This window comes from Haemorhous mexicanus, chromosome 2 (genome assembly GCF_027477595.1).
Source record: "Haemorhous mexicanus isolate bHaeMex1 chromosome 2, bHaeMex1.pri, whole genome shotgun sequence".
In the NCBI taxonomy this organism is placed as follows: Eukaryota; Metazoa; Chordata; class Aves; order Passeriformes; family Fringillidae; genus Haemorhous; species Haemorhous mexicanus.
The window spans coordinates 30303094-30328781 of NC_082342.1; the positions used below are offsets into that span (position 1 = coordinate 30303094).

The 25688-nt window shown below is 38.0% G+C and overlaps 1 protein-coding gene across 1 annotated transcript in view; it reads left to right on the plus strand.

Annotated features, from left to right (window-relative positions):
• STXBP5L (syntaxin binding protein 5L) overlaps positions 1-25688 on the plus strand; it is a 185514-nt gene that overhangs the window by 148567 nt on the left and 11259 nt on the right. Inside the window, exon 20 of the mRNA XM_059838097.1 lies at positions 15450-15620. Within this exon, the coding sequence (XP_059694080.1) occupies positions 15450-15620 (171 nt within the window). The remainder of the gene's footprint in view (positions 1-15449; positions 15621-25688) is intronic.

The window sequence follows — 25688 nt, forward strand, 5'->3', positions numbered from 1 at the left end:
ATATCTGTGAGGTGGCAATTTCCACTGTAAATGTATTCTGGATGTAGTAATATTTATGGAATAACATCGGTAAAAATTGTGGAACAAAAGAACTTTAAAACCCCCCAAACTCTTACCTATCTAAAGCATGTTTCATGAATGTAGAAATGCAGCAAGGCATGCTGTATCGTGGTATCTGGTGGCCTAAAACCAAAAGCCTCAAAACATCCTATTCTTACTCCTGCATGCCTTGTTCTTTCAAACTGCTTTTTCATTTTTGTTTGTGATTTGGGGGTCGGAAGGGCTCTGTGCTACTTTCATTCTGCAGTGGCACACAAGGGCCCAGTAGCTCTAAAGCACTCGTCATGCAAGTGGTGCTGTATCAAATGCTTGAGTTAATTACTGTGTAATGTATTACAGAACAGTACCCATTCCAGTAAATTTTGTCTTTATTTTTATCATCTCATTAGGTAAACTTATTCAGGGGCTCTTAGGAATTTAATGTATAATACATAATTATGTATGTCCATTACTGTTTTAAACATTGATATGGAGCTTCTTATTGACGTGTATTAATGGGAATACACTGTGAGCACAGGAAAATGCAACTTTGGATAGGTCATTTGTTGTGTGAGATGCAATTGGACACTTTAGAGTTCTTTCAAAGACCAGAAGGAAAGAATTCTTCAGTCTCTGTATAGAAGAGTTACTTCTCAAATGTTCATTCTAAAATGAAAAAGGATTTGTGTTTTTTCTTAAGAAGCACCTTCATATTGGGGGCTTGCATCCAAAATGCTTTTAAGATTTTGAAGCTTAGAGAAGGCTGTGTAAAGATTCCCACAACTAATTCCCATGAGCCTTGAGACAGGTCCCTAATGGCAAGACCCCAAATTTTTATACATGCTATGATTTCCAAGTGCTGCTATCCTTATTCATTTCACTGGTTAAATCTGCTGGGATTAGGCCTTTGCCATACCAAACTCCCACGTTGCTATGTGAACTGTTTTTAGAGTAGCTTTCTTCCAAGAAGAATAGTATTAAGTTTCTTAACAATCGTTCTCTTTCTTAACAAGTGGGTGATTTCAGAGTAGCTGAAGAGATTTGACTTCATTTGAAAATTGTATTCTCCTAGAAAACAAGCTAGAAAATAAACATTTCAAAACATTTTATATGTCTGTAAAATATGGAATGTAATTTATTTTGAAACTTAGTAAGTGATAACGCTGCAAAACCATTTATACTTATCCATGTTTAATTAAAAAGAATGTTAACTAGTCAGAAGACAATAATTAGAGATTAGCTTCAGCAGTGTGGATACAAGGTGCATTTTATTACTATTTCCCATAAGCAAGGGAGTTTCTGAACAGGTGAATTTATGCTTAAGTTTTTGAGAGGGGACTTGTGTGTAGGGATTAGCGAGGAACAGGGAGCAATGTGAGCTGGGGACCTGGGTTTGGGCCCTTGTGCAGCCCCTGGTGCATGGCTCAGAGTTCCAGGGGCCTTTAGCAGTAACTGGGACTGATATTTCCACGTGTTATCCAGGCAGAAGCTCCTTAGTAGAAAAAATCCTGTATGAAGTCACCTTCATTTTGAGTAATGTGAAAATATGAATATCTGTGACCACAGTGCTGCTGTAGTAGCTGAGGTAAACTCAGCATTGAGTGCCAGAGCTGTGAGCACACGTTTGTTTGTTGGTTGTGCCTTGGTGTTTTCTTTGAAAGACTGAGAGGAACCATATGGCTACGGAGCAGGATGTTGTCAGGTCAGGAGACCTGCGTGCTCAGCTTAGCGGCTGCTAGACTGTACCTAGGAACTCTTCCTCATCCTACGGTTGAATAATTTGACTCTAAACACTTGAAGCTCTTTCAGGTAGAGGCTGTCTTGCCTTATGCTGTAGCACCACAATTTCTTCTGACTGCCTCCAGCACAAATATAAACAAATGATGATAGCAGACAACTCTGATGGCTTCTCGAGCCTTTATACTCCATTCTCAAATAAATTGGATTTCGAAAGGTCTCTGTCAGCAAGATAGGCTCGCATGCATGATCTTTCTTTATAATAAATGTAAAGATAGTAAAACACACATGATTTAGGTACTAAAAACAGGTTACATAAACTGATCAGAATGTGGATATTATAATAGTTAAAAATTAGTTTAAAAAATTAATATAGACAGCTTTAATCACATTAAAGCATGAAAACAACCGGCTTCTTCTCTTGTTTTTACCCTCAAATATGGGGTCTATAATCAGCGAACCACGCTGTGTCCAGCTGTGTGATTGCCACGTGAAAACTGTGCAAGTGTCACGTGGCAGCTCCCAAACCAAGCCTGTGTAGAGTCCTTCAGAGGAATCAGAAAGTCCAAATTTTGCATGTGCTGTATGAGCCTGCACACAAACAGCTGGCAGCTATTGGGTTCAGGCATGTGTCACTATTTGGCACACAGCTGTGGCATGCAACACAAGACACATAATTCCTGCTGTACACAAACACCTGTAACCTAGAAATAGAAGAGGTTAGACTACCAATTTTCAAAGCTCAAAGCTGCATGATGACAGAACTAATTTAGCTACTCTAAGTCCTAATGTTTTAGCAAAGAGTCCTACAGTTTTTCTTATGAATTGCTTATCCTTTTTCAGAGGGCTGGTTAAGCCAGATGTTCTCCTTCCCCTAAAAGGAGATTATATCACAAGTGATGCTTCTTTATAGCAGAGCACTGATTTTCTAGAGCACTCATTCAGAGTCTGAAAGAGTATTTGACAGCCGCTCAGATAAATGGAATAGGTTTTTAAAGGCTGTTCTGAAAATAAAACTACCCTTTGTGTGAGTGCCTAAAATGGCCATTGGTGCTTAACACTTGGTATCCAAAAAAGAGAATTTTTATGTAGTAGTCTTAGGGGTGTGCATTTTTGATGTCAGGCTGATGTGGAGAGACCTCTTCACCATGTCCTGATTTAACGTTATGGCTACCAGTGGCTTACTGGGAGGGCTGTGCTGGTTCTACTGGTAACAAAATATTGGTCAAGAGCCTCATGGGTTCCCCTACTCATCCCTGAAGAGAAAAAGAAAACCATCTAACATAGGTGCTGGCTGATACTTAATTCTGACACATTGCAGGCTTTGCAAAATAATACAACAGAATTTTTTTATTTTAGGGATTTTGTGACTTACTTAAAAGAGTAAGTGTCTGTTCTGGGCATCCTTCTGACCTAAAAGCTTACTAAATACAAATTACAAAGAGTTTGTTCCTTATATTCATATGTTCCTGTCACTGTGGGACTTCCTTTAGAAGTAAAATAATAGTAATATAATAATTAGTTGACAAAATTTGATTGTTCCCTTCTAGTAACAGACAGCATGGGTAAAGGGTAAAAGCCAAAAAACCATTGAAAAAAATAATGACTACAAAATGAAATAACCAAATTGGAAATCAAGTCTTCTGAATAATTAATAAAAGATTTCTTAAGGCATTCTTCTGATAAATTTAATGCCATTTTGACTGCTACAAGACATGCTTTATTTCAGTTCTCTGGTGTTCATTGTTTGAAAATGTGCTCATGTGTGAGGAAATGAAAACATTTTTGAACAGAAGCAAAATTACCGGTTTCTTGCAGAATTGGCACACAACAAGTAATTAAACCTTCACTAAATTGAATGCAAATTTTGATGACTAGATAACACCACATTGTCCTGAAGCTGCTGTATTTCGTTTCTGTGCAATCTGTCTTCTTTTCCGTGATATTACAACAGTATGTTCTGTCTCCATAACCTCTACAATATGCCCTCTCTTTTTCAAATGCTATCTTGAGGTATGATGTCATCAGATCTCATAATTTCATTGCACCCTCTTATTAAATTGGTTTGCAGGTGTTTAAATATTTGTGATATGCTGCATAGCCAGCATTTGCAATATTTGGCTTAATCTCATTTGTGGTTTCTTTTTTTATCATTCCTGTCACCACAAGGTAAGATATTGCAGCACACAGCCAAAGCTGTGTAAAACATCATTCGCTCCTTGACAGCTGGAGTAATTTTTTTTTCCAGTGCTTCTTTGTTCAATTGCATTTATTTTGCTGAATGGTGTAAATGAAAATATTTAAACCATTATTCTGCCTTTATATGCTGATTAAAAGAAAAGTGCTACAAATTTGCAACATGGTTTTAACCAGAAGATGGCATGTTGTTCTCCCTCGCTCCTTTTTCTTTCTTACTTATTAACAACTGCCTTTCTCCTTTTTCTGTTGTTTCAGTTAAAGGATCAAGAAAGTTAAGTCTGCCAACAGATCTTAAGACTGATCTTGGTACGGTAGGCGAAAGCCAACAGCTTTAAACTTCCTTACATTCATTGGCAAAACATTTTACCAACTGATTCATGAGATAACACAATAACCTCAGAGGCTTTGTCTGAAAAGGCTTTCTAAAAACCACCTATTAACCCATACAGTTCTGTTGGCAGCTCTCAGCATTTTGCTTGTTTAATATTCATTTATTTCATGTAGACATATATTGCCAATCATTACACACTGTGTGTGTAATACTTTGTTCTAAAAAAACTCCAGAAGTTTTTCCAAGCTGGTTGTTGGTGAACTCTGCCTAAAATACTCAATGCATGCGCTGGTCTATTTTCTTTATTTGGTGTACGAGTTGTGCCACAACAGTGATAAGACAATTTAGCATCTGTATTATATGGTGTCTTTGAATGTCTGAGAAGTCAGGTTGAAAATCAGTCATTTGTCTCAGTCCTCTCCTTGAGACTTACCTCAGCCAGCTGTTAAATGCATAGTTTGCTCTAATCTTTTTTCTCAATTCTGCTGTAATATTTCAGTGGAAGAGCATAATGAGAGCACAAATTTCACCTCTAAAAAGCTAACATGAAAATTTCTATGTCTTGAATAACCTAAAACTGCTAGGAGCGGATCATGCAACCCTGTGTCCACATCAAGTGTATTGTTCCTGGTATTTGAATTGGAATGTGTGGTTTACACAAAAAATTCTTATAAGTGTTCTTTAAATAGTCTCAGTCTCAAGGAGTTCTTTCTAGTTTTGCTCTCTTGGAAAGTTTCCCTTGTAAGATGACTGAAAAAGCCAAGTAGCCATGCCTCATTACTTGGTATCCTTTTAGAGATAAAAATTTAAGTTGGATCATGTCCTTGGATGAGACAGCTGAACATCATTTCTGTCACTGGGAATCATGTGCACCTGTTAACCAAGGTAGCACTTGTTCCACAAGGCAAAAGTCAGGGATATAAATATGTCTTTCACTTTATAAATGACTGAGAAACTTGGAAAACTGTCAATTGCTCCTGGTAAAGATTAAGTAAGTAAACATTGAAAAATCGCTGGAAAATTCAATCCAAATTGTGCAGGCTCCAAAATACAAAGTGATTCAGTTGAAATAAGTTTGAGAAAGTAGGAATGGAGGAATACACCCAAACAAAATTTGGAGTGGAAAATTGTAATGTCCTAATAGTCCAAAAAGGTGAAAGAAGTAGGCACCTATAAACCTATAAAATTAATATTTATCACTAAAATAATGGGTAGCTATTAAGAGGGAAGGTGAATTCTTAGAGTATCAAAATAGCCAGAGGACAGAAAGACTAAGCCATATTCTACAGATCAACTTCTTTTTGTTAGTATTATTAAAAGTGCGTTGTATTGAAGGACACATAGCATTTAATAACTTTAAATCCTGAAATATAAGATAAGCAAAAGATAAACTTAATAGACAAAAGTTGGTATTCAGAGGATTTTGAAAAAGAAAGAAGTATGCCATTGTAATTAGAATTGGTGAGAGCTTTATTGTGTAATATGTAAAATGTTGCATATCAGAGAAAAAGCTACTTTATTATCAGCTTTCCTGTAGTCATGTTGAGAGAGGGACAATATTGTAAGCTTTTCTTAGAATATATTGACAAATTGCAGGCAGATTTATATTTTAACTGCCCCAAATAAACACCAAAAAAAAAAAAAAAAAAAAATCCCCAGAAAACCCCAAGGACAGGGCAGCACGATAAAAAGCTCCAGAAGTTAAACAAATTCAACTTGAAAGGGTTGGAAGCATAATGATCCATTTTAAATGTATGACATATATAAGGAACTTAGAAGATTAATGGAATGCATAATCTTGCCTGTAGTTTTGATTTCAGAGTAGTCATGTTTCTACCATTCCTTTATTTGCTTGTATTCATTACTTTCTAATAGTATAGAACAAGCTAGATATAAACTAGAATAAGCCTAGGAAGGTCTTGTTCAACATATTGCAGAAAATAGTGGAATGCCATTGGTTCCAAACGGTTCATAAGCACTGAAAGGAGTGATCAAATTGTCATTAAAGCATCCTGTTTGTTGTTAGTGCTGCAGCAATCAGGTATCCTGTGCTCAGATTACCCAGAAGCTAAGGATGAAGCACGTGGAAGAAGCATTCAAAGTGTAAACTGGCAGATACTCATGGATAATCAACAGCAGACAGTGGTTTAGAAAAGGAAAAGAAAATGGACTGAAAACCCCCCAGACTTTCAGCTCTCATTCATGACTGTCTTAGAAGGTCAAAATATTCCTGTTAATTATTCTACCCATTAAAACTGTGCTGAATTATAAATTGTTTAGTTTACAACAGGCTGGCAAGAGCCTCTCTTTCTCAGTATAAGGAGCTACATTTAAATGAGAATTCCTGGAAAAGGTGATGGCCTCATTTCAGTTACTTCTGCTCCAAAACGTCCTGGCCACACTGTCAGAGCTCTCGGAGATTATTTATCCACTCTTTGGCTGTTGCCTGAGATTGTCCCCATAGCCTAAATATTCAGGGGCTAACAATAGCTTTTAGCCTACAATTCTTGTAAAGATATTCAGGTCACCACTTTGAAATGATAAAATATTGTCCATGCATCCCATTGGCTCTGGCTCATAGGTTTTTAGAGAGTGCTGATACATCTCTGCCCACTGTGAGCAGCGGCTGCAGCTAATTGGGACATACATTAGCATTTGGCAGCTTACAGTTCTGCTCCCTTCTTATGATCTGCCTCGTGGAATGTCCTTGCTTTCACTTTGCTTTGAATTGTAAATAGTGGAGGTTAAGTAGAAGTCAAATCTATTTCAGGTGGAGGTGTTGCCTGTACTGGAAATTGTCTGGGGAGTAGTTTGCTATCATTTAGGGGAATAATGTGTGATCTGATGACTCAGGGTGTTCTTGTTAAACTTCAGCAAGATCTTCATGACCTAAAGGTACTTTGGGACTCCACTTTGACCTTTATATGACTGATGAAGTTGATCTCAGCTTCTTTTTATTTTGATGTGGTGATTATTATCTCTTCTTGCTGAAGCAGTTGTCACCTGTGGATGTCGTATCTCCACATGGAAATGAGCGATGTGGCACATGAAGGAATACACTGAAACTTCTTGATAGTTTTAGCTACTGCAGGTCACAGCAACCCAATGTTTATTTGAGTTGACCAGAAGGAAGACGTGGCAATGCTGCTGCATAAACTGTACAGCTTCTCTATTATCCTTCAGAGGCAGCTCTGAATGATAGTATCTTTATTTTGAAACCTAATAATGTTTCCCAAAGTATTCTGAATAGATCATCATCATTTCCTTGCGGTGTTTCACAGAGATGAATTATGAGGATAATCCTAATTTTACTGAATCAAGTGGAGAGTCTGAGATATATCCAGACATAGAACTGCTTTGGTACAAGAGCTTTCTAACGCTGCTTCGCCAGCCACTTCAAGCATCACCTTGTATTTTTCTTTTAGAAAATATTTCTGCTCATTTCACTAAAAGCTTTTAAAGGTTCCAGCTGATCACAGGGAGCCAGACATAAGCCATAGCTAAAGATGGGGGAGAGTCAGTAACTGCTGACTTTTCTAGAATTACTATGAACAGATGGTTTGACTGTAAGGAATTATGCCATCACCTAGACATTATTAATGAAAGAACAAAATGAAATGCAAATATAAATAGACTTTTTTTTTTCTTCTTGCTAGGCTGTGATCTTCAAAATTGTATTATATTTTCCTATGCTTTCTGCTGATACTTACAAGCAGTAAGATCACAGCCCAGAAACTTTTATTCTGAAAGTTGGGTTCATAAAACATAATTGTAAGGATCCATTTAAGGACCTGGGTTTATGGGTTTGTGCTTCATTTTGTCCATTTTGGGTGAGGTTTGTGGAATCTGTTTGATTTATGTATATGGTAATAGAGTTATAATATGAAAATATCCACCATTTGATGCCTTTGCATTTCATTGACAGGGAAGTAACACTTCCTGGATGCTCCCAAGCCAAAACAGTACCTGAATAAATGAAACCTCATTTCCATTTTAAGAATGAGCAGCAGGGTTATAGCAGTTCTTGCTTTAATTTTTCAAAGTATTTACAGCAGACATTAGGCAGTCACACAATTTTGAACCTTCTAATCTGTTTTTGCTTACTACTGCAGTGGAAAAACTGGTAGATTTTAGATGGAGCATTCTGTATTGATATATCTAGATCTATAATTCTGTTTACAAGGCTAAAGAACATTTCAGAAATTTTGAAACTTTGAGTTGCTTTCCTCCTTGGTATGACTTTGTAGAAAAGGCAGCCCAGACATCCAGCTGTACCAATGATTTTCGTTAAATACTTGGCAGTATGCATTGGAAATTATTTGTATTTTTGCATGATAAGGATTGTAGGGACTGTCCAGTATATGTCTCCTTCCAGAAGGGTAGGGGAACTTTCTGTACCCTTCTCAGTCTGAAAGTACCACCTGAATTGAGGAATCATCTCATCTCTGCTTCTAGGTAGAATCACAGCATAATCAAATTTGGAGGGGACCTTTAGACCCCACAGGTCTAGGTTGTCTAGACCCTCATTCTGCTCAAAGCAGATCAGGCTACACCAGGTAGATCGCAACAGGGTCAAGTCTCTCAGCACTTGATCTGCAGTCTGGCAAATGCCAAATACAGGGGAAGGATTTCAGCCCTCAAACAGATGCTTCTCCTCTTGCTGACGTGGTGGAGGTTGAGCTTTGCCTTTTCTCTTTCAAGTTTGATCACTATGAAAGTGCAAAACATTGTGAAGTGGACTAAAGTCTTTCACTTTTACAGAAATGGTTTTAAAACTTTAGTCTTTTGGCTATTTCACATCCTGAGGCTTGGATTTTGATATTCTGTACTGAGAACCTTACTGGACAAAAGTCTCTTAGAAGGTCAGGTATATGACAGCACCAGTTTTTTTCCTTCCTTAAGTTGGAGAATGTTTATAGTCAAAATTTTTAAAAGAGAACCTATATATCTAATGGATATATTAACACTCTACCAGTCCAAATGACCAGAATTTTGAAAAAGCAACAAGATAATTCAGTTACTATAGCAGAATACACATGTACTCTGTGGTTATATTTCACAGCAGAAAGGGGCTGTGTTCTAACTTCTAATGTTTCCAGATGAGGAAAAAAAATACAACAAGCTGATCTACTTGAGAATTTTACAAGCAAGTAGTTAAAAGGAAAGGTAAGTGCCTTAAACTACACAAAAATACCCTAACTAAAATGATTATAAGTAATACAGTTAAATTTCATCACAAAGGAAAGGCAGGGAAATTTGGTAGCTGGAAAAACAAAACAAGCAGTGAAGATCATCACACATTTAGGAGTTGGTAATAAATGATATGCAACTGGCTAGGCTCCAGTGTCACAGGTACTCACTGTTCCCAAGTTCTTTGGTTTTACACTAAGAGTTCCTTACCGAGACTTCAAAGGTAAGTCATTTTCCACTCCTTTCAAGCACTGCAAACACATACAGGGTATTCTTCCATTGTGGGGTCTCTGTTCACCTCTCAGGTTGTAACATTTTTCACTTTTAAAACCAGAGAATGAATGCCAGATTTTTTCCATGATGAAAATGCAGGTGCAATGCTATTCTAAGGGGTGCTCCGGACAAGTTGTTGATATCCAGGTGGTCTTGTGGCCCACCCACTCTGTTTGCATGTTCCAGTGTTGTCTCTGTGCAGCCCAGGATTGATCATGCTTCATGCTTATGTTTCAGAATTCAGTCAAGTTTTCTGTCTTATGTTTTCCTGTTTATGGCACAAAGCATAGCAACCATTTATGTTAAATTATTCTGTGGAGGCACACAAAGTGCTGTGTACTTTTTGAGACAGTCCAGCAGTGTGGTGTGATCACTAGAAATTCAGCAGATGAATCTGAGGAGCAGACTTAGATCCAAGTAGTCCAAAATTTTTCCACTATTCTGTGAGAGGAAAGGTAGATTTGTTCTTAGGTTTGCACTGCAAAGTTTCAGTTTTTCAGATATGATAACATAGAGTTGATGTTATGACATACAATAATGTATTCTGAATGTTTTTTTCATTTGGAGAGTGTTGATTTTTTATTTTCATTTCATTTTTTTCATAATTTCAGCCAAAAAATAGTAGTTTTAAAAGAGAATCTGTCAGTGATCTGACAATGCACTTAATGTTTTCAGCCACTTTAGAGTAATTTGGTTCTCTGACAAATACATCTGTTCATCCTGCTTTCAAAAAGTATAGTAGATTCAGAACCAAGTGTATGATAGCATTTTGTTACCATAGGCAGAATACCATTACATTATACAGGCAGTAGGCAGAATGATACAATGACAGCATATTATAGTGTTAGAGGGGACCTAGATATTCTACCAGCATGCCATTAGGGCAGCTCTTCCTTCCTCTTCAAACTGATGAAGACATGATGCTACATGTACATTTTTATCGGCAGTGCATCTGCAGTAACCTCTTCTGCCAGGGCTGTCACCTTCTCTCCTGCCTGGCTGACAGAACTGCACCAAGGGAAATTGGTGTTTCTGACTTTTTAAGGAAATTTTTTTTTAATAAATTCCTTTAAATTCTTATATGTTATGGTATCAGCCTGTGTTCTCACTAATGAATATTCACACTATTACACTAAATTTGATTATTTACAGACAAACCTGAGACAGCTCTTGGGGCCATTTGTATGGTTTTAAGATTACATTTTTTTCTTAATTCAAATGTGTATCTCTTTGCTGTGTAAAAATAAAGGTTAGTCACCATCATAATCATTACTCAAAATCTAATTTATTGGTAATACACAGAAAATTCCCCAGTGGAAACAGATGGATTTTTCTTCACTTTAACAGTAAAGATTGTATTCTTCAACAGTTGTTGAGAAGATTCTCTGAGACTTATTTCTCAGGTTCTTTCTGCTCCATATTAAAGCATTTCTCTGGTTCTCTTCTGGTTCTCATTTTCTCTTATATTGATTACTTCCTTACAACTTAAAATGATACTATAATGCTTCTAATTATGCATTTTTCTATTTTTTTTTTGTCTCAGCCTCTCTCAAATCATTAGTAAGAACGTTTTCAGCTAGTTTTTTTGTTTGAATTTATCCCTTTGTTAGAACTGAAAGAATTGGTTGCTCATATTCGTTCCTGATTTTTTTGTGTCGAGTATAAAAAATTGCTAGGCACTAACTGCAAATGAGTGCTTCTTTCTTGCTGACATTTTCATTACATTTCTCTTTAACAAGTATTCATCTTTTTACTGGTAAATTGTTGGTCTCTTTTGCTTTTTTGCAGAGGTCACCAGGTTATTTAGAAGTTCTATGTTTGTAATCAGGCAGGTTGTGTAGGATATACATGTTACTGTGTGTAAACTAAAATCCACATGTGTACATAGAATATTCTCCCTGTGCAACATGCCTCAAATAAAATTGACTTAATTTGAGGCTGCCCTGGGGGTTTGCTGCTGTCATGTTGCACATCACATCTCTCAGCAGTTTCATCAGGTTCACAGAAACTGTTGTTACTTCTTCAGTTCCTCTTGATCTCATCATCCTGCCGGTATTTTGTGTGACACTCTTGCCCTATATCTAGCGAAGTTCTCTTTCTTTTTTAAAGCAGTTTGTGGGGTGCACAGGGCACTGAATGGTGCTACTGTTTGGTAGTAGGGACAGATAAAGCATTTTTAATCATATGGGTAAGCAATTTTAATTCCATGGGCCCAGACAAAGGCATACAACCATGAACTGCACTGTAGAAGCAGAATATGGAGAGCGTTACAGAATTTTATGTCATTAACTGTAACATATTTTAATACATCATATATACATACCATAAGATACTGCTTTATTAAACCAATACAGTTAAATTAGTATAAATTGACTAAAGGGGTAATTGCCTATGATTACTTCCATTGGCTTGCATGAGCCCTAAATTTTTAAATTAATGATCAGAATAGCTATAAAACTGAGCCCTGGCCATTTAGTTAATGTCCACAGAGTGTAGACAAGGCTGCTCCCCTGGCATAGTGGGATGGTTCTTACACAGTTTGGAGACTGCTTCAAGGATAACCTCCACTAAACCCTGGTGCCCAAATATATTGCATTAGTGTGGGACTGGCTGAAGGGATCCAGGAGCACTGGAGAGGATAATTCTAATTCCCTTCACCTCATGGGCAGCAGCACCCATGTGTGTAGCAGGTGTAGTATCACCCAAGGGGTAGGAGGTGATGGCAAATGCAGTGGTAGCAAAGGGATATTTTGTGCAGTGTTTTCTTCAGCAACAACTCTGCCTCCTCCAGAAGAAGAGAGAGTGAAGAGCTGCTGCACTATTGTGTCAATAGCACAGAGCAATCTGTGCATTGCTGCTGAAGTCCAACGTTAATGTCCCTGATGTCAACAGTGCTCCATAGCAACTAATATTTCTGAGCCAAGAAGAGCCCCAGTGGCCATGTGACAAAAGCAGTAATCCAGCAAGGACAACAGTGAAAATGTTGCTTTTCCTTACAAATCAAACAAAGCTGGAAAAATGACATGTTTTTACAAGCCTCCTGTTCATATTCTGTGGAGTGGTTGGGAGACATCTGTCATGGCAAAGGAGAATCAGGTGACTCAGGCCTCAGAGGGATAGTAAATCATTGCAGTCATTCTCAAAGGCTGAGAGCTTGAACATTCTCATTCTCCCTTAGAAAGTACACTGTAGAAAGTAGTACATTTTTTTTTTCTTGTCACTTTTCTTGGACACTTCATCTTTCTTCAGACAATGCAGCAAGGAACCTTTTCTTAAACAGTACTTAACATTTCTTTAGAATTGTTTTGTATCACAGGCCATAGAGCATTAAAAAAATATGGAAAGTTAATTTTTAAATACACACATAGAATTTTCTCATAGATTTAAGTGGTCTTTATCTGCTGGATTCTTTTCAGTTTCTCCACAAAAAAATCTCCAGTCATGTTTCCTATAATTATCTTATTCTTTGTACAATACCTGTGTTTTTACTAAGGCTTGAAGACCTGCATTTCTTCTTGTATACATTTTAAAAATTGTATCTTATCAGTGGAGGAGAACAGTGTTTGATCACTAAAATCCCTCTTCTGCTCTTTGTTATAGCACCCACTACTATTTCATAAATTTCAGTACTTGAAGGGATATCCCTACAGCTGAGATGAGGCCTGATTTTTGTTTTTCTTCCCAGGAACTGGCTTTGCTTATTCAAATAAGCACTGTCAAAACAGCTAAAGGGAATTAGGTGCCCAGATCATAATGATGATTTCATGTGGGTCTTTGAGGGTAACTGAGACAAGCCAGCATACTTAGAGAAACATAGCAACATTTCTCTTATGCTGAGGCATAGTGAGCAGGGGTTTGGATGTGTTGTGGCCATTCTGTACCATGCTCAGGGGAGACGACTCACAAATGTTGATGTTTCTATAGAATATGATTTTTTCACTCTGTTATGTTCCTCACCACTTCCTAGGATTCCCCCTGGAGATAATTAGATATCATGCTGAAACACCTTCCCACAAACTGAATTTTGAAGAAAGGAAGCAGCTGGATGAGGATGTGTCTGTTGCTGAGGTTGAACAGTCAGCCTGTGTCCTTGAACAAAGCCCCTGATCTCAAAGGACTTTCTGCTGAAATATACAGTTCCAGCAAATTTTGGAAAATTTCCTAACTAAAAATCGAATGAGTCATCCACATCAGTTTTATATATGCTGTTAGCTCAGTTAATAGCCATGTATTATGGAAAAATGACAAGAATCATAGAAGTTGTGTCTCCTACAGAGCTATTTTGTTACGCAGTACAGATACTAAATTGCTTTCTAATCTATAATTCTGAACATTTTTTTCCACTTTTGTTCATTAAGAGTGAACTTTTCTCACATGGAAAGGACGTGACTTGCACCTTCAAAGGCTACATGTACCACACCAAACACTGTATTCAGTATAGGACCAGAATATTGAGTGAATATAGAAATAGCTTTTCATAATGTACACTAGTGCTATCGTGGCATGGTAACCAAGAAATAAATTTATCCTGGTACGTGAACATTCATCTTTGCCTTGGATACAATACAAATCAAAGAGAGTTGCCTGAATATGATACTTAAAAGCAGACTCTTGAAGACTAAGATAATTCTCAGATATAAATAACCCAACATATAAAATTAAGGCAGAAACCCCGAGATTGTCCCTACATATAGTGTTGAGTTTTTACGGTTTTGAACAAAATCTTCAGTGTGCTTGTATGAACCTGAACTTTTCTTTTGCTTATTACCTGCTGTTTACTTAAAATAACCTGCTGACCACAAATAATTCACTTATACCTGGGTGTGTATCCTTTCATATGTTGAAGGGGAAATTGTGTTCAGTAATTCTCCTTATGTTGTCTTGCCTGGCATGAGAGGAAAAAAAATACCACATGAATATTTTACGGTCCAGTCCAATTCTGAACTCTGATCCAAACCCTGATCAATGGATGTTGTGGTTTAAAAACCTGTTGACGAAGAACAGATGAATGCAGTAAGAGTTTGAAGGAGGCATGTTTTGTTTCCCACCCCATGAGACAGCAACATGCGCTGTGCTGATTGACCATGGCCTCATTTCTATAGAGCTGTTGCAGACAAATCAATTGTTCAGCAGTCAGTTTCCTTAGAAGTAAAATAAATCTATGTGATATATAAAGAATAAAATACTTAGCAATATTATGGCTATTTTTGTAATTATCTCAAATAGTGGCCTGTTTCCTGCAGCTTTGAGTCAGGCAGGGAAGATGTCTGGCTCTGAATCCTACCCTCGAGTAAATTATACTTGCAGTTCTTATGAGAGCAAAAAGAAAAGAAAATACTCAAATTGACTTGGTATCTCTTAGGAGACACAACAGCAGGGTGCCAGTGTTACCTGCAATACCTTGGTAAATGCCTGTGTACATAGGTCAGCAAAATGCTGTGGGATCTGCAGCTCTAAGAACATGTACCAGTTCTGTGGCCCTCGGGTTTTTTCAAATTATACCTTAAAGGTGTGGTGAGTTATTTTCTACATACACGTGATGGGTTGATAAAACAAATCAGTAGTTTTTCACAGAAGATTTGATTTACCCCATTCTCAAGTATCAGAACACACATCTCTCTTCCATTCTGAATCTTGGGAGCTGACACTTTACCTAGCATTTGTTGCATTCACTTTCCAGATCACGTGAATGGTCACTGTACAAGCCCAACATCCCAGAGCTGCAGTTCAGGCAAACGACTTTCCAGTGCAGATGTGTCGAGAGCAAACCGCCGAGGGCCCGGCAGGCCCCCCTTCAGGAAAGCCCAGTCTGCAGCCTGCATGGAGATTTCTCTCCCAGTCACCACAGAAGGTGGGTGGCAATGACTGACTCTTTTGCCAGGTATTTGTGAATTTCTCACCAGGTGTGAAAGGGAATAAGTTCAGCAGGATTCTTGTCTGGGTTATTGCCTTGAGCAACTAACACTTTTAACTGTGATAGGCTGTCAGCAACACCATGGTCCTGATCCTCTTCTTGTGAAGAGCATTTGTATCCTAAGCCACCCACCTGCAGGGGTATCTGCATCACAGTTACAGCTGGAACCAGTGCTCCCTGATTTCCACACCTGTTAATGAAGACAGAGCAAGAGGAATTATGTCACTCAGATTGTCTACCTTTGTATTTTTAAATGCAAATTGTTTCAAATACCTTTGTTATTAGTGGCACATGGCTAGAAGATTTGATTTTTTAATTGTTATGGTAACATAAAATAGCAAATTTTTTCCTCCACATAAATGACTGATATCATATCAACATAACATAACCCTTCCATATAGCTCTCTTTATTTGCCACACAAACATGGTAAGTTACACTGTCAGATAACAGCTCCTGATGGAAAATATACCACTGCCACAGTAGTTTCTATTGCTGAGTGTTTTTCTTCATCCTATGTAGAACAAACTTCTGGAATTCTTGTATGCTGAAATTGCTGCAATATCAGCACTACTTGTACCTGCCAAGGCCACAGTATTATCTAATCCTTTTATGCTTCTTTTTTTCTTCCATGCTCCCAGAGTAAATAGGATCACTGGCAGGCAGAACCCACAGCCCCCAAGGTCCCACTGGCTCTTGTGTACAAAACATTTAGAAACACGGTGATACTTTCATGGCATCATGTTGCTTTCTGCATACCTGTGTCATGAAAGATTCACTTTATGTCATTCATCACTATTTATAATACCTATCAAGTTTGATATAAAAGTGTACCTCTTTCAGAGATAATAATCTAACTTGCTTTCAGGCTTGAGAGGTAAATTGCATTAATTGACATTAAAAATTCCTATTTGAAGGTATCACTTAAGTAGTATTAAAACTTTCAGTAAAGTCAGTGAAATGACTGTTGCAGGAGTGAGCCAGATAATTTCCAGAGTCATTTATATCAGCATGTAATGTGATGGGGCATGGTTGCAGTTTGTCCTTGGCTGTGTGGATTTGTGTACAAGTCACCTTTTAGCAGGTTTGTTGACTAAAATAGTTTTCTGATCACCTGTAGGCTCTCAGTGAAGCAAAGCCTTCTGTGCAGCTTGTCTAAATTATTTTTCAGTTGGCAGAATTAGTTTTTAAGTTCTAGCTCTACTGCCTGATCTGCCTGGAATGACTGACATTCCACCGTTCTTCATGTATCTTGAATTTCTAGACACACTGTTTTGTCAAGTGGTTTGATGTGTTTCTAAAGGTTTTTCTACTAAATAATATGGTGGAAGGTGGTATGATGCTTGAAAGATTCTTAGTCTGGGTGAGGGAAAAGGAATAAGAGAAGTTAAAAGCTTTGAGAAACAATATGCTGAGAATAAGAATTCTTTCTCTAATGTGAAAGTGGTTTTGATCAAAAACTTCTGGTTGAGCTGTTTCAAAATAAAATGAAAAAATTCTGTCTTTGCTAAGAATTTATTTGCTACATAGGAGCATATGCTGCAAAAGAAATAGATGTATTACCAAGAAATTATTTCCTATATTTTTATATTCTCATGAGGTGAGTCAAGGTACGTTTTATATCATTTCTAGAAAGGTAGCATTTCAGGTTAGAATTTGGTAGGATTCTATTATTCTACCAGAGTAGAGTTTTGATTAGTTTGCTATCTCAGAAGGACTTCTTAGACATTCAAAAAAAAGCCTTTGTGTGTGGGTAAATGGTTCCTACCTTTTTTAAGCCTGTCTCCAAGGCACTGATAATACTTGGAGATTTTTTTTAAATAATGCTTCCAGTTCCTGTTCTTTACAACCTCTTCTGTATGATTTGATTAAAAAGATAATACATTTTGGTAAGTAATCATAAGACATATATTAGAATAACAGATAAATCTTCTCCCCTTGCATTGGATTTCAAACTCTACTTACTTAAATCTGACCTCCTGGTACAATAGGAACCGTATTTCCAGCATTTTCATCAAGTCTATTTCCAAACTTTCACACAATAAATTCTTCTGACTTCGTTCTAGTGAGCTGATTGTCAAGATTTTGCTGACTTTCACCTCTTTACTTCTGCACAAGGATTCCTAATTTAGACAAACATTTTTGAAGAATGTCTTTGCAATGATGAATCATAGGAAGGAAATGGGGGGGGGAGGGAAGGGCAGGGTAGTTGTCTTGTTGTCTGCTGGTTGAAATATTGCAAACTGCTCAGATTCATACAGTGCTGATATTTCTCCCACACTCATAGCAGAATAATTCAAAAGCCAAGTAGCAGTGGCAGAGGAGTGGTGCATCATTACTGTTACTGCCTAAACCTATGTTTTTCTCAGTCTCTTCATCATCCTCTTTTATGCTTTTTGAAATGTTGCGTGTTGCCTCAGTATCTTCTGCTTTCAGAAATGCACCACTCTCGTGGCTGTAGTAAAAAAATCTGTAGTTCCTCAGTATTCTATAGCTAATCTTAGCAAAAAATTAGGACCTTGCAAATTCTCAATAGCATATTATTTTTTATAAGGAAGAGATTTTTTAATGTGAAGCACTTTAACAGGTTGCCCACAGAGGTGATGCCTGGAAACATTCACGGTCAGATTGTTCAGGGCTCAGAGCAACCTGACCTAGTGGAAGCTGTCCCTGTTTGCTGCAGGTGGGTTGGAACCACATGACCTCTAAAGGTTCATTCCAGGCCAAACTTCTCTATGATCCCATGATCACTGATTCTAAACAATTTTGTTTTCACATACTTTTGATTAAGCAGTATATTTCTTGAGATAATATAAGAATTTATGGGCATTGTAAACAAACCCACAAATACAAGAAATTCCATTGCCGAGCTTCAAGTCCCTTTTGAAAAGAAGTTTTTGAGATTTCAGGAGTTAGTGATTATATTTCTTTGATAAGGCTTTCTTGCACATAGTATAAACTACATTTTTTTATTATCAATTTAGCATTGTGCTCTTAAACAGTAATAAAAAAAAATATACATGACTGCAAATTATTCTTAGGCAATGAATTCCTTACATGGATTCTGACCCATGATAACATTCTGTAGAATGGGAATGTTTTTTGTCTCCAAGCTTAGTGGATTTCTTTGAGGGCTGTAGCCATTTGCACTGCTCATGGTTCAGTCTGTTCCAGCTCTGGGTTCTGACTAGCACCCATTTTTTTTTCTGCAGGTCTTTACAGAAAAACTGAAATAAGGATTAAATTTTTGTTTAGCTTCCTGGGGAAAATGTGTGGCTCGACTGGTTTGCCTTCTGTACTGTGGCACAGACTCAAAATAGTCCATCTCAGCCTAAGAGCTAACATCATAGTTTTTAAACCTGCAGAGATCCCAACCTGATAAAGAATTGCTGTGTACATTAATAGATCCCAAACATCTGCTTCTTTTCTGCACAGGAACACAAAAAAAGTATTTTGTTTGAATTTTTAATTGAAATTTTAGATTAAAGAAAACCCTGAATTAAAGAAAACAGTGGCATTAAAGAATAAAAATAAAATTGCTGTGGGAGGGAGCTCAGTGTGGTTGTATTTGTGTAGCTGGTGGGTACATGGATATGTGCACAGAGATGCTGGCACACGTTTCTCTTTTGTGTGTTTTGAGAAGCCTTTCAGATTTGATGCTTCTTGGTTATTGGTTGTTTGGGGTTTTTTCTAACACTGCTTTTCAAAGCTATTTTGCATTCTCCAAATGTTTCTCTCTGGCTTGTGCTGGCCGAGTCTGCATTTTTTTTTCCCCTTGTCTGCATCCATGCAGAAATCTGGGCATTCTGCATACACCAGTGGTTCCATCATACATCATGGGAACAAAGTAAAGAGAGAGGGGAGATTTTCCTTTGAAGTGTTGTGTTTGGAAATTCATTTACTTCCAGCAGCAGTGACAGAAAACTGTCTTCCTTTTTTTAACTATTATTTGTATTCTCCATTATATAGTTTTTAATTAGTCCAGCCTAATCACCTTGTTCTATAAAGGCCAGTTACATATTGGTGTTACAAAATTGCCTCTGGACAAGGAATCCCGGCAAGGTTTTGCTGTGCATTGTAATTTTGTAGGAATGCTTAGAAGAAAGACTTGGAATTTGCTTTAGCTTTCCTTTAAAACAATTCAGTTTCAGCACTTAGCTTTTGGATTAACTCTTTTGAATATATGTAGTTAAAATTTGATACAGAGCACTTGAATTGAAATGTCACTGTGAGCTGGCAAAACGAACTATTCAAGTAGTGATTATTTTTAATAATCTTATCAAAATTCTATGGCAAGTGCAACACAATTTCCATTTTAACTGATCCAGTATACTTTATTACCTGAAGTTTTTCTTTTGTGTCTGTATATGCATAGGATGACTGCAGTTATTCAGGGATAAGTTATTCTCTCATCTGCAAGATTTTGTCCTATTTGTTTTGGAAAATATGCAGTATTTGCTACATACTACATAATTTAAACTTTTTTTATTCATCAAAGTATTTGTGAAAATTACCATTAAACAGCCTTTTAGGCATCCTGATGGAAGCTTCATGATAAGTCTAGTGTGCTGGAGCTGGGGTCTTGAACCATGATATTGAGTAGTTATCTTAGGAAAAAGGCTACTGCCTGAGGAAGGAGACTCACCTGGTGTCGAGCTGAGCATTGCAGTTTTTGCTATGTAACTTATATACAATTTATATAATTTTTCTCCTGTCAGTTATGGCTGTGCTGTTAAGCTGTCTCCATAACACATTGGATTTTTTTGCACTGGATGAGTAAATGTGGCCATGAGGTTTCCTTCCCATGTGGCAAGGTGGGGGTAGAAGAGGGAGGTTTCTATTTTTATCACTGGCTCTTCTTTTTCTTGAATTTCTTGGGTCTGAATCCCACATGTGGATGTGGGGTAGGTAATGATGGTCAAGAGGATGGGTGGTGTAGTTTTTAAGGTACTGCTTCCTAGGCCTCCAAGGAAACTGAAAAAGAGCCTGGTTGCTTGATATAGAAAAATATTGGGGAAAAAGCACAAAATTATTCAAATGCATGGCCGGGTACTGCAGAGAGGAAGGGAATAGTCAGCTGTCTGTGTCTCTTGAGAAAAGGACAGGACATAAATTACTAAGGCAGAAGCCTGACTTAAGGAAGACAGTTGGGGATTCATTTTGATCACAAGGGTAGTTAACTGCAGAAATTAATTCTCTGAGGAGGTTATTGCTTCTCTGGCAGGTTTTCAGAACAGCTCATGTTCTCCAGCACATTCCCTTTGCCAATACTCTCTGTGTTGCAGAGTGGATCATTGCTGGTAAACTTCCTTGCCCAAGCAGCCAAGCCAGACTGACACTTACCTGATCCCCTGGCACAGCAGTCCTAGGGCCACGCTTCACCAGGCCCCTGAGTGCCATGGCTTTTCACAGCTGGACTTTCATAGCATATGGAAAAGCCCTTAGCTTGATTAAGTCATTCATTCATTCATTCATTCATTCATTCATTCATTCATTGCAGAGGGGCTGATGGTGTTGATTCTTTCTGTAAATCATTTGAATTTTGCTAGTGTTTGAAGTTACTTTTGCCAACAGTGTAATTGGTAAGACTTGTATAACAGGAAAAAACTTAGAGACACTATGGTAAACCACAGTCCCCACTAACATTTCTCTTTGTCATCATATTTCTTGTCTGTGCAGAGGAGCAGATGAAAATGTTGCAGAGAAGACCTGTTCTAGATCTAGAAAGTGTGTTTCTTACTTTCCTTGGAGTATATTTTCTGTTAGGTTCTGCTAGGATGGACTTGATTTCTTATGAGAATCTGCAAATTTTTCTTGTTTTTAAAACAACCAACTCAATGAAAATATTGTTGTTCTTACAGTCACTGAACGTCTAGTCAGTTTAGTCAGTTTTAATTTAAATAATGATTTGATTCCAGGTGAAGCTAATTTCACACTGTACTCTAGGCATGTTGAATCTGAGGGTGGGTTATGCCCTGAGTACTCAAATTTAGGGTTTTTTTCTTGCTAGCCGTCACTTCAGATCAACACAAAGTGTTTTTGCTATATCCATGGTCACTTTCCTTGGCTGCCTCTTCCACTTCCAGTGCTCCTGGAGGTTCAGATTTTTTGGATCTCTGACCTTTCACCCCAGTGACAGCCTGGGGATGAGGCTGAGGTCCCCAACACCATGGGTGGCCCAGGTGAGAAAGGTGTGGAGGCAGGGATGTTGCTCTGCCATGGCTTCATCATCTTCCATGATGCCTTTGGTCTCCACCTTACCCTTGGATACTTTCATGTATAAAAGGTATACAAGTTATTCCTCCTGAACCATCAGTGTCATGAAAGATGCTTCAGCAGAATGGCTAGTTCAGGTTGGGGCTTCAGTTCTAGAGAATTGTGATGTCTTTGATTAAAGAACACACGTCCAAGCTCATAAACTAAGTCCAAATTGAGTTTTTAGTGATGTTAGTGTAAAGACAGTTTGCTTGTGTAAGTCAAGGGAAGTGATTCATACAATTAAATATGGAAGTTTGATAGATTCTTACTGCAAAGATCTTTTTATAGAAAAAATGCAAAAGATCTTTGCATTTCTACTTTTTCAACATGAAGAATAATTCTGCCCTGACAGTTCCCTTCTGTTTTTAAAACTTGCTGAACTAAAACATAAGCCTCAAGTTTACTATATTCCAGAAATACCAAAGATCCAGGTCTACTGTCTTGAATCTATTTTCTGTTTCAAGCCTTTATTTGCCATCCATTTCATCAGTGTTGTGTCAGTGGGAATTCCATGAAACCTTTCAGGTTACACTCCCTTAATTGTAGCAGCTTCAGGGAAACACATTTCAGAACTTTCTCAGGGGAGGGTCAAGCATCCCACAGCTGTGAGCTCCATGAGAGCACAGCCACAGCCATTCCAGTGGTTGGAATGCTCTGCAAGCTGCATATCCACAGCATAATTTTAGGGTAACTTATATAAGTTGATCTGGTAGGAAATCATTTGCAGTAAAATTCCAGTACATTATTTGTGCTTAGGACAACTTCTGCTGATTTCTAGTGAGTTGTCTTATGTGGAATGCAGCTTTAGAGTGGCGCTGTTAAAATGTTTTATAGCTAATCAAATGTGCAGTGTTCCTTCATGTGTGTTCTGTCCTGCCCCCTTCTCCTCGGTGTTGCTGAAGCATTGCCATCAGCACCATGTTCAGTCTCTGTGATGTTACTGTGCACAAATTCATGCTGTAAGTATAATTCCTTTACCATATATTTTCCTTGACATTCAGAGCTTTGAATGCTTTCCTGACTACATAATTTTGAAAGTGAGAGATTTCTCTTAAAATGTAAGATGATGGTCTTAAATGGGCAAATGTTTTAAATAGTTCCATTGGCCTCTGTTAGGTTTGGTGTTAGGGATTAAAACTTTTAGAATTCTCCAAGTGAGGAGAATATAAACCATTCCACTTTCTTTTTTTCCAGAATATATTGATTTCCATGTCAAAAAGGTCAGCTTTTGTATATATTTCATAAACAGATCAATTACTCATTACTTTAAAACCAGGAAAGGACCTATAAATAGCATCTAAGACTGACAATCAATTGCAAAACTCTTCAGTAATGAATGTAAATATTTCCTATGAAAATGTTGGTCTTTGTTACTGGTAGGTTGAGTTTTTTTCATTCCTCTTAACATGTGGTGCTTCTGTTTTCCGGATTCCTAACTTCATAAAGAAAGTCAGTGCTCAGGGCTGCTGTTGTATAAATGTCGTGATGATGTTTGGCTCAGTCATTCCTGTCCTTTTGCAATGCATGTGCCTTTGTGGCAGTGGGTGGCATTCCCAAGTGCTCCAGCACTTCCATGGAATCAGGACATCCTCACACGATGAGTGGCACTGCACTGCTCACACACAGATGAACAGAGGACTCAAAAGCACCATCTCCTTTTTTAACCTGCCTGTGCATTGAAGTGTCCTGAGTGTTTTTCCATGAAGTTGGAACTAACTTAGAGAGGTTTTGGTTGCTTTTAAGTCATAAAGTTTCTGTTTGGATGCTGCTGGCTCATCACCCAAATTTAACCACAGCGTCACAAAGGAAGCTGGTTCCTGAGTTTCCATCTGCAGCTCATTAACCCAAACCATGCATAGGATGGGGCTGAATGAAAACATTTTGAAGTAAGCAGGGCTACTCTTGGGACAGCAGTGGTGTTTATTCTGTGTGGCTTTGACCCATGGAATGCAGCTTTTTGAAATGCACTGACTGCAGGAAGTAATGCTTTAGCTTAGAGCTGTTCATCATCCAACAGCAGCATCTCCCAAATTCCAGTCATTACTTAGCACTCAGGGGCCACTGGGTCCCTCTGATGATGCTCTCTGCTGCCAGCTGCAGGAACAGCCTGGAGACCTATATAGGAGAAAAGAAAAGCCAAGAAACCACAAGGATGTGGTGGTCTGAGGGGCTGTGTGGGACCTAATGGATCTGGGGAGTTGGATATGTGCCTCTCAGAGAAAAGAGAATACTGGGCTTCCTCAAAGGAGGAAGCAATCTAGAGGCAGCAGCATATTTATGAGACAGTGCCATGTAGCAGGATGTTCTCCAGAGGAGGAGAAGACGGAAACTTCTGAGGAGCTTTTCACAGGTGAATGTCCTGTTCCCTCACTGAAGCACAGAGTCCAAATCAACTTTGACTTCTGTCACAAGGAAGTGTTCCTAGCTCAGACTCTGCAGAATAATGTAGCTGACATTCTGGCTGCACCCATCATGCAGGGCAAGAAAAGAGAAATAGAACAGAAAACCTGGAATATGGAGGTTGGGTTAAGGATTGCTACAGACTGGCAAGTCAACTTTGAGATGACAGGATGTCATTTTAAGACATAGAAATCATACTAGCAAATGATTTGGCAAATTTTAAAACTTCCCAAGGAAAGTGCTTTTGTGTTTCTCCTGGATACAATTGCATGCTTTCTAGATGAAGAATTTGGGGTAGAATCTCTTTCAGAAAAGAGTCCCAGGGAACAAGACTTAACTAAATTTTATCCTGAAATCTAGAAAGAATAGAGATTTCTACCTTGCTTTAGAGCCAGCCAATAAAGTCACATAGCAATTGCAGACTTTGCTGTTCAGATATGTTTAATGACATCGAATTTTGGCATATGTCTTGCTGATCTTTAGAATTTCAGTTTGAGTAGTGTATTTAATAGAAAATGGCACAGTATGTTCCCAAAAGTGTCCTAAAGATTATATCAGTTAGTGTCAGTTTTGCAGAGATGTATTAGTTAACTGTACTGCACAGGAGTGAGGAACATTTCTTGTTAATTTAGGGAGGGAGAAAGCTTGATGACACATGCAAATGGCACATCATATATTTAAAGTAATGTGTATGTCGCCTACACTAACTGCATTTGTCCTTTCAACATCTTTCTTAGCTTGAGCACCACCGTTTTTGACTTTTATGTGACTGTGATATTAATATACCTGTTAAAGAGAAGATTAATTACATAATAGCATTTTTATTAAAGATTAGGTACCCTTTGGGAGAAAAAAAAAAAATTTTATATATATATATATATATATATATATAGAGAGAGAGAGAGAGAGAGAGCCCTGATGACTTCTGCCATGAAATTACTGTCTTCCTTTCTTTACCTGGCAGCTGCCAGTGCTCAGGAAGGAGCTGGGCCAACTTGTTCCCTGCAGGAGTAGCACAAAGTTCTTGGGGTTATGGAAGACACTAATTCTCAAGGTATTAGCAGCTGTGTCTGTAGATGTGCCAACAATCCCAGTTTATGCAGCTACCTGGAGCAGTGCTGAGACACAACTAGAGAGCTACAACAGTACCTACATGAATGTGGAAATGGGGTGAGGGCAGTGCTTGGAAGTTCAAGTAGACATAAGCTTCTCTTCCATGAGAGTGGAACTGAAGTGCCAGGAACAGCTTTTCTGTGAAGCTCCTCTTTGACATGCTACAGATGCCCTCAAAGGACAGAAAGTGACCCAAGTGTGAAAGAGTAGCAGGAGACTCTGCCCCAACTCTGTGT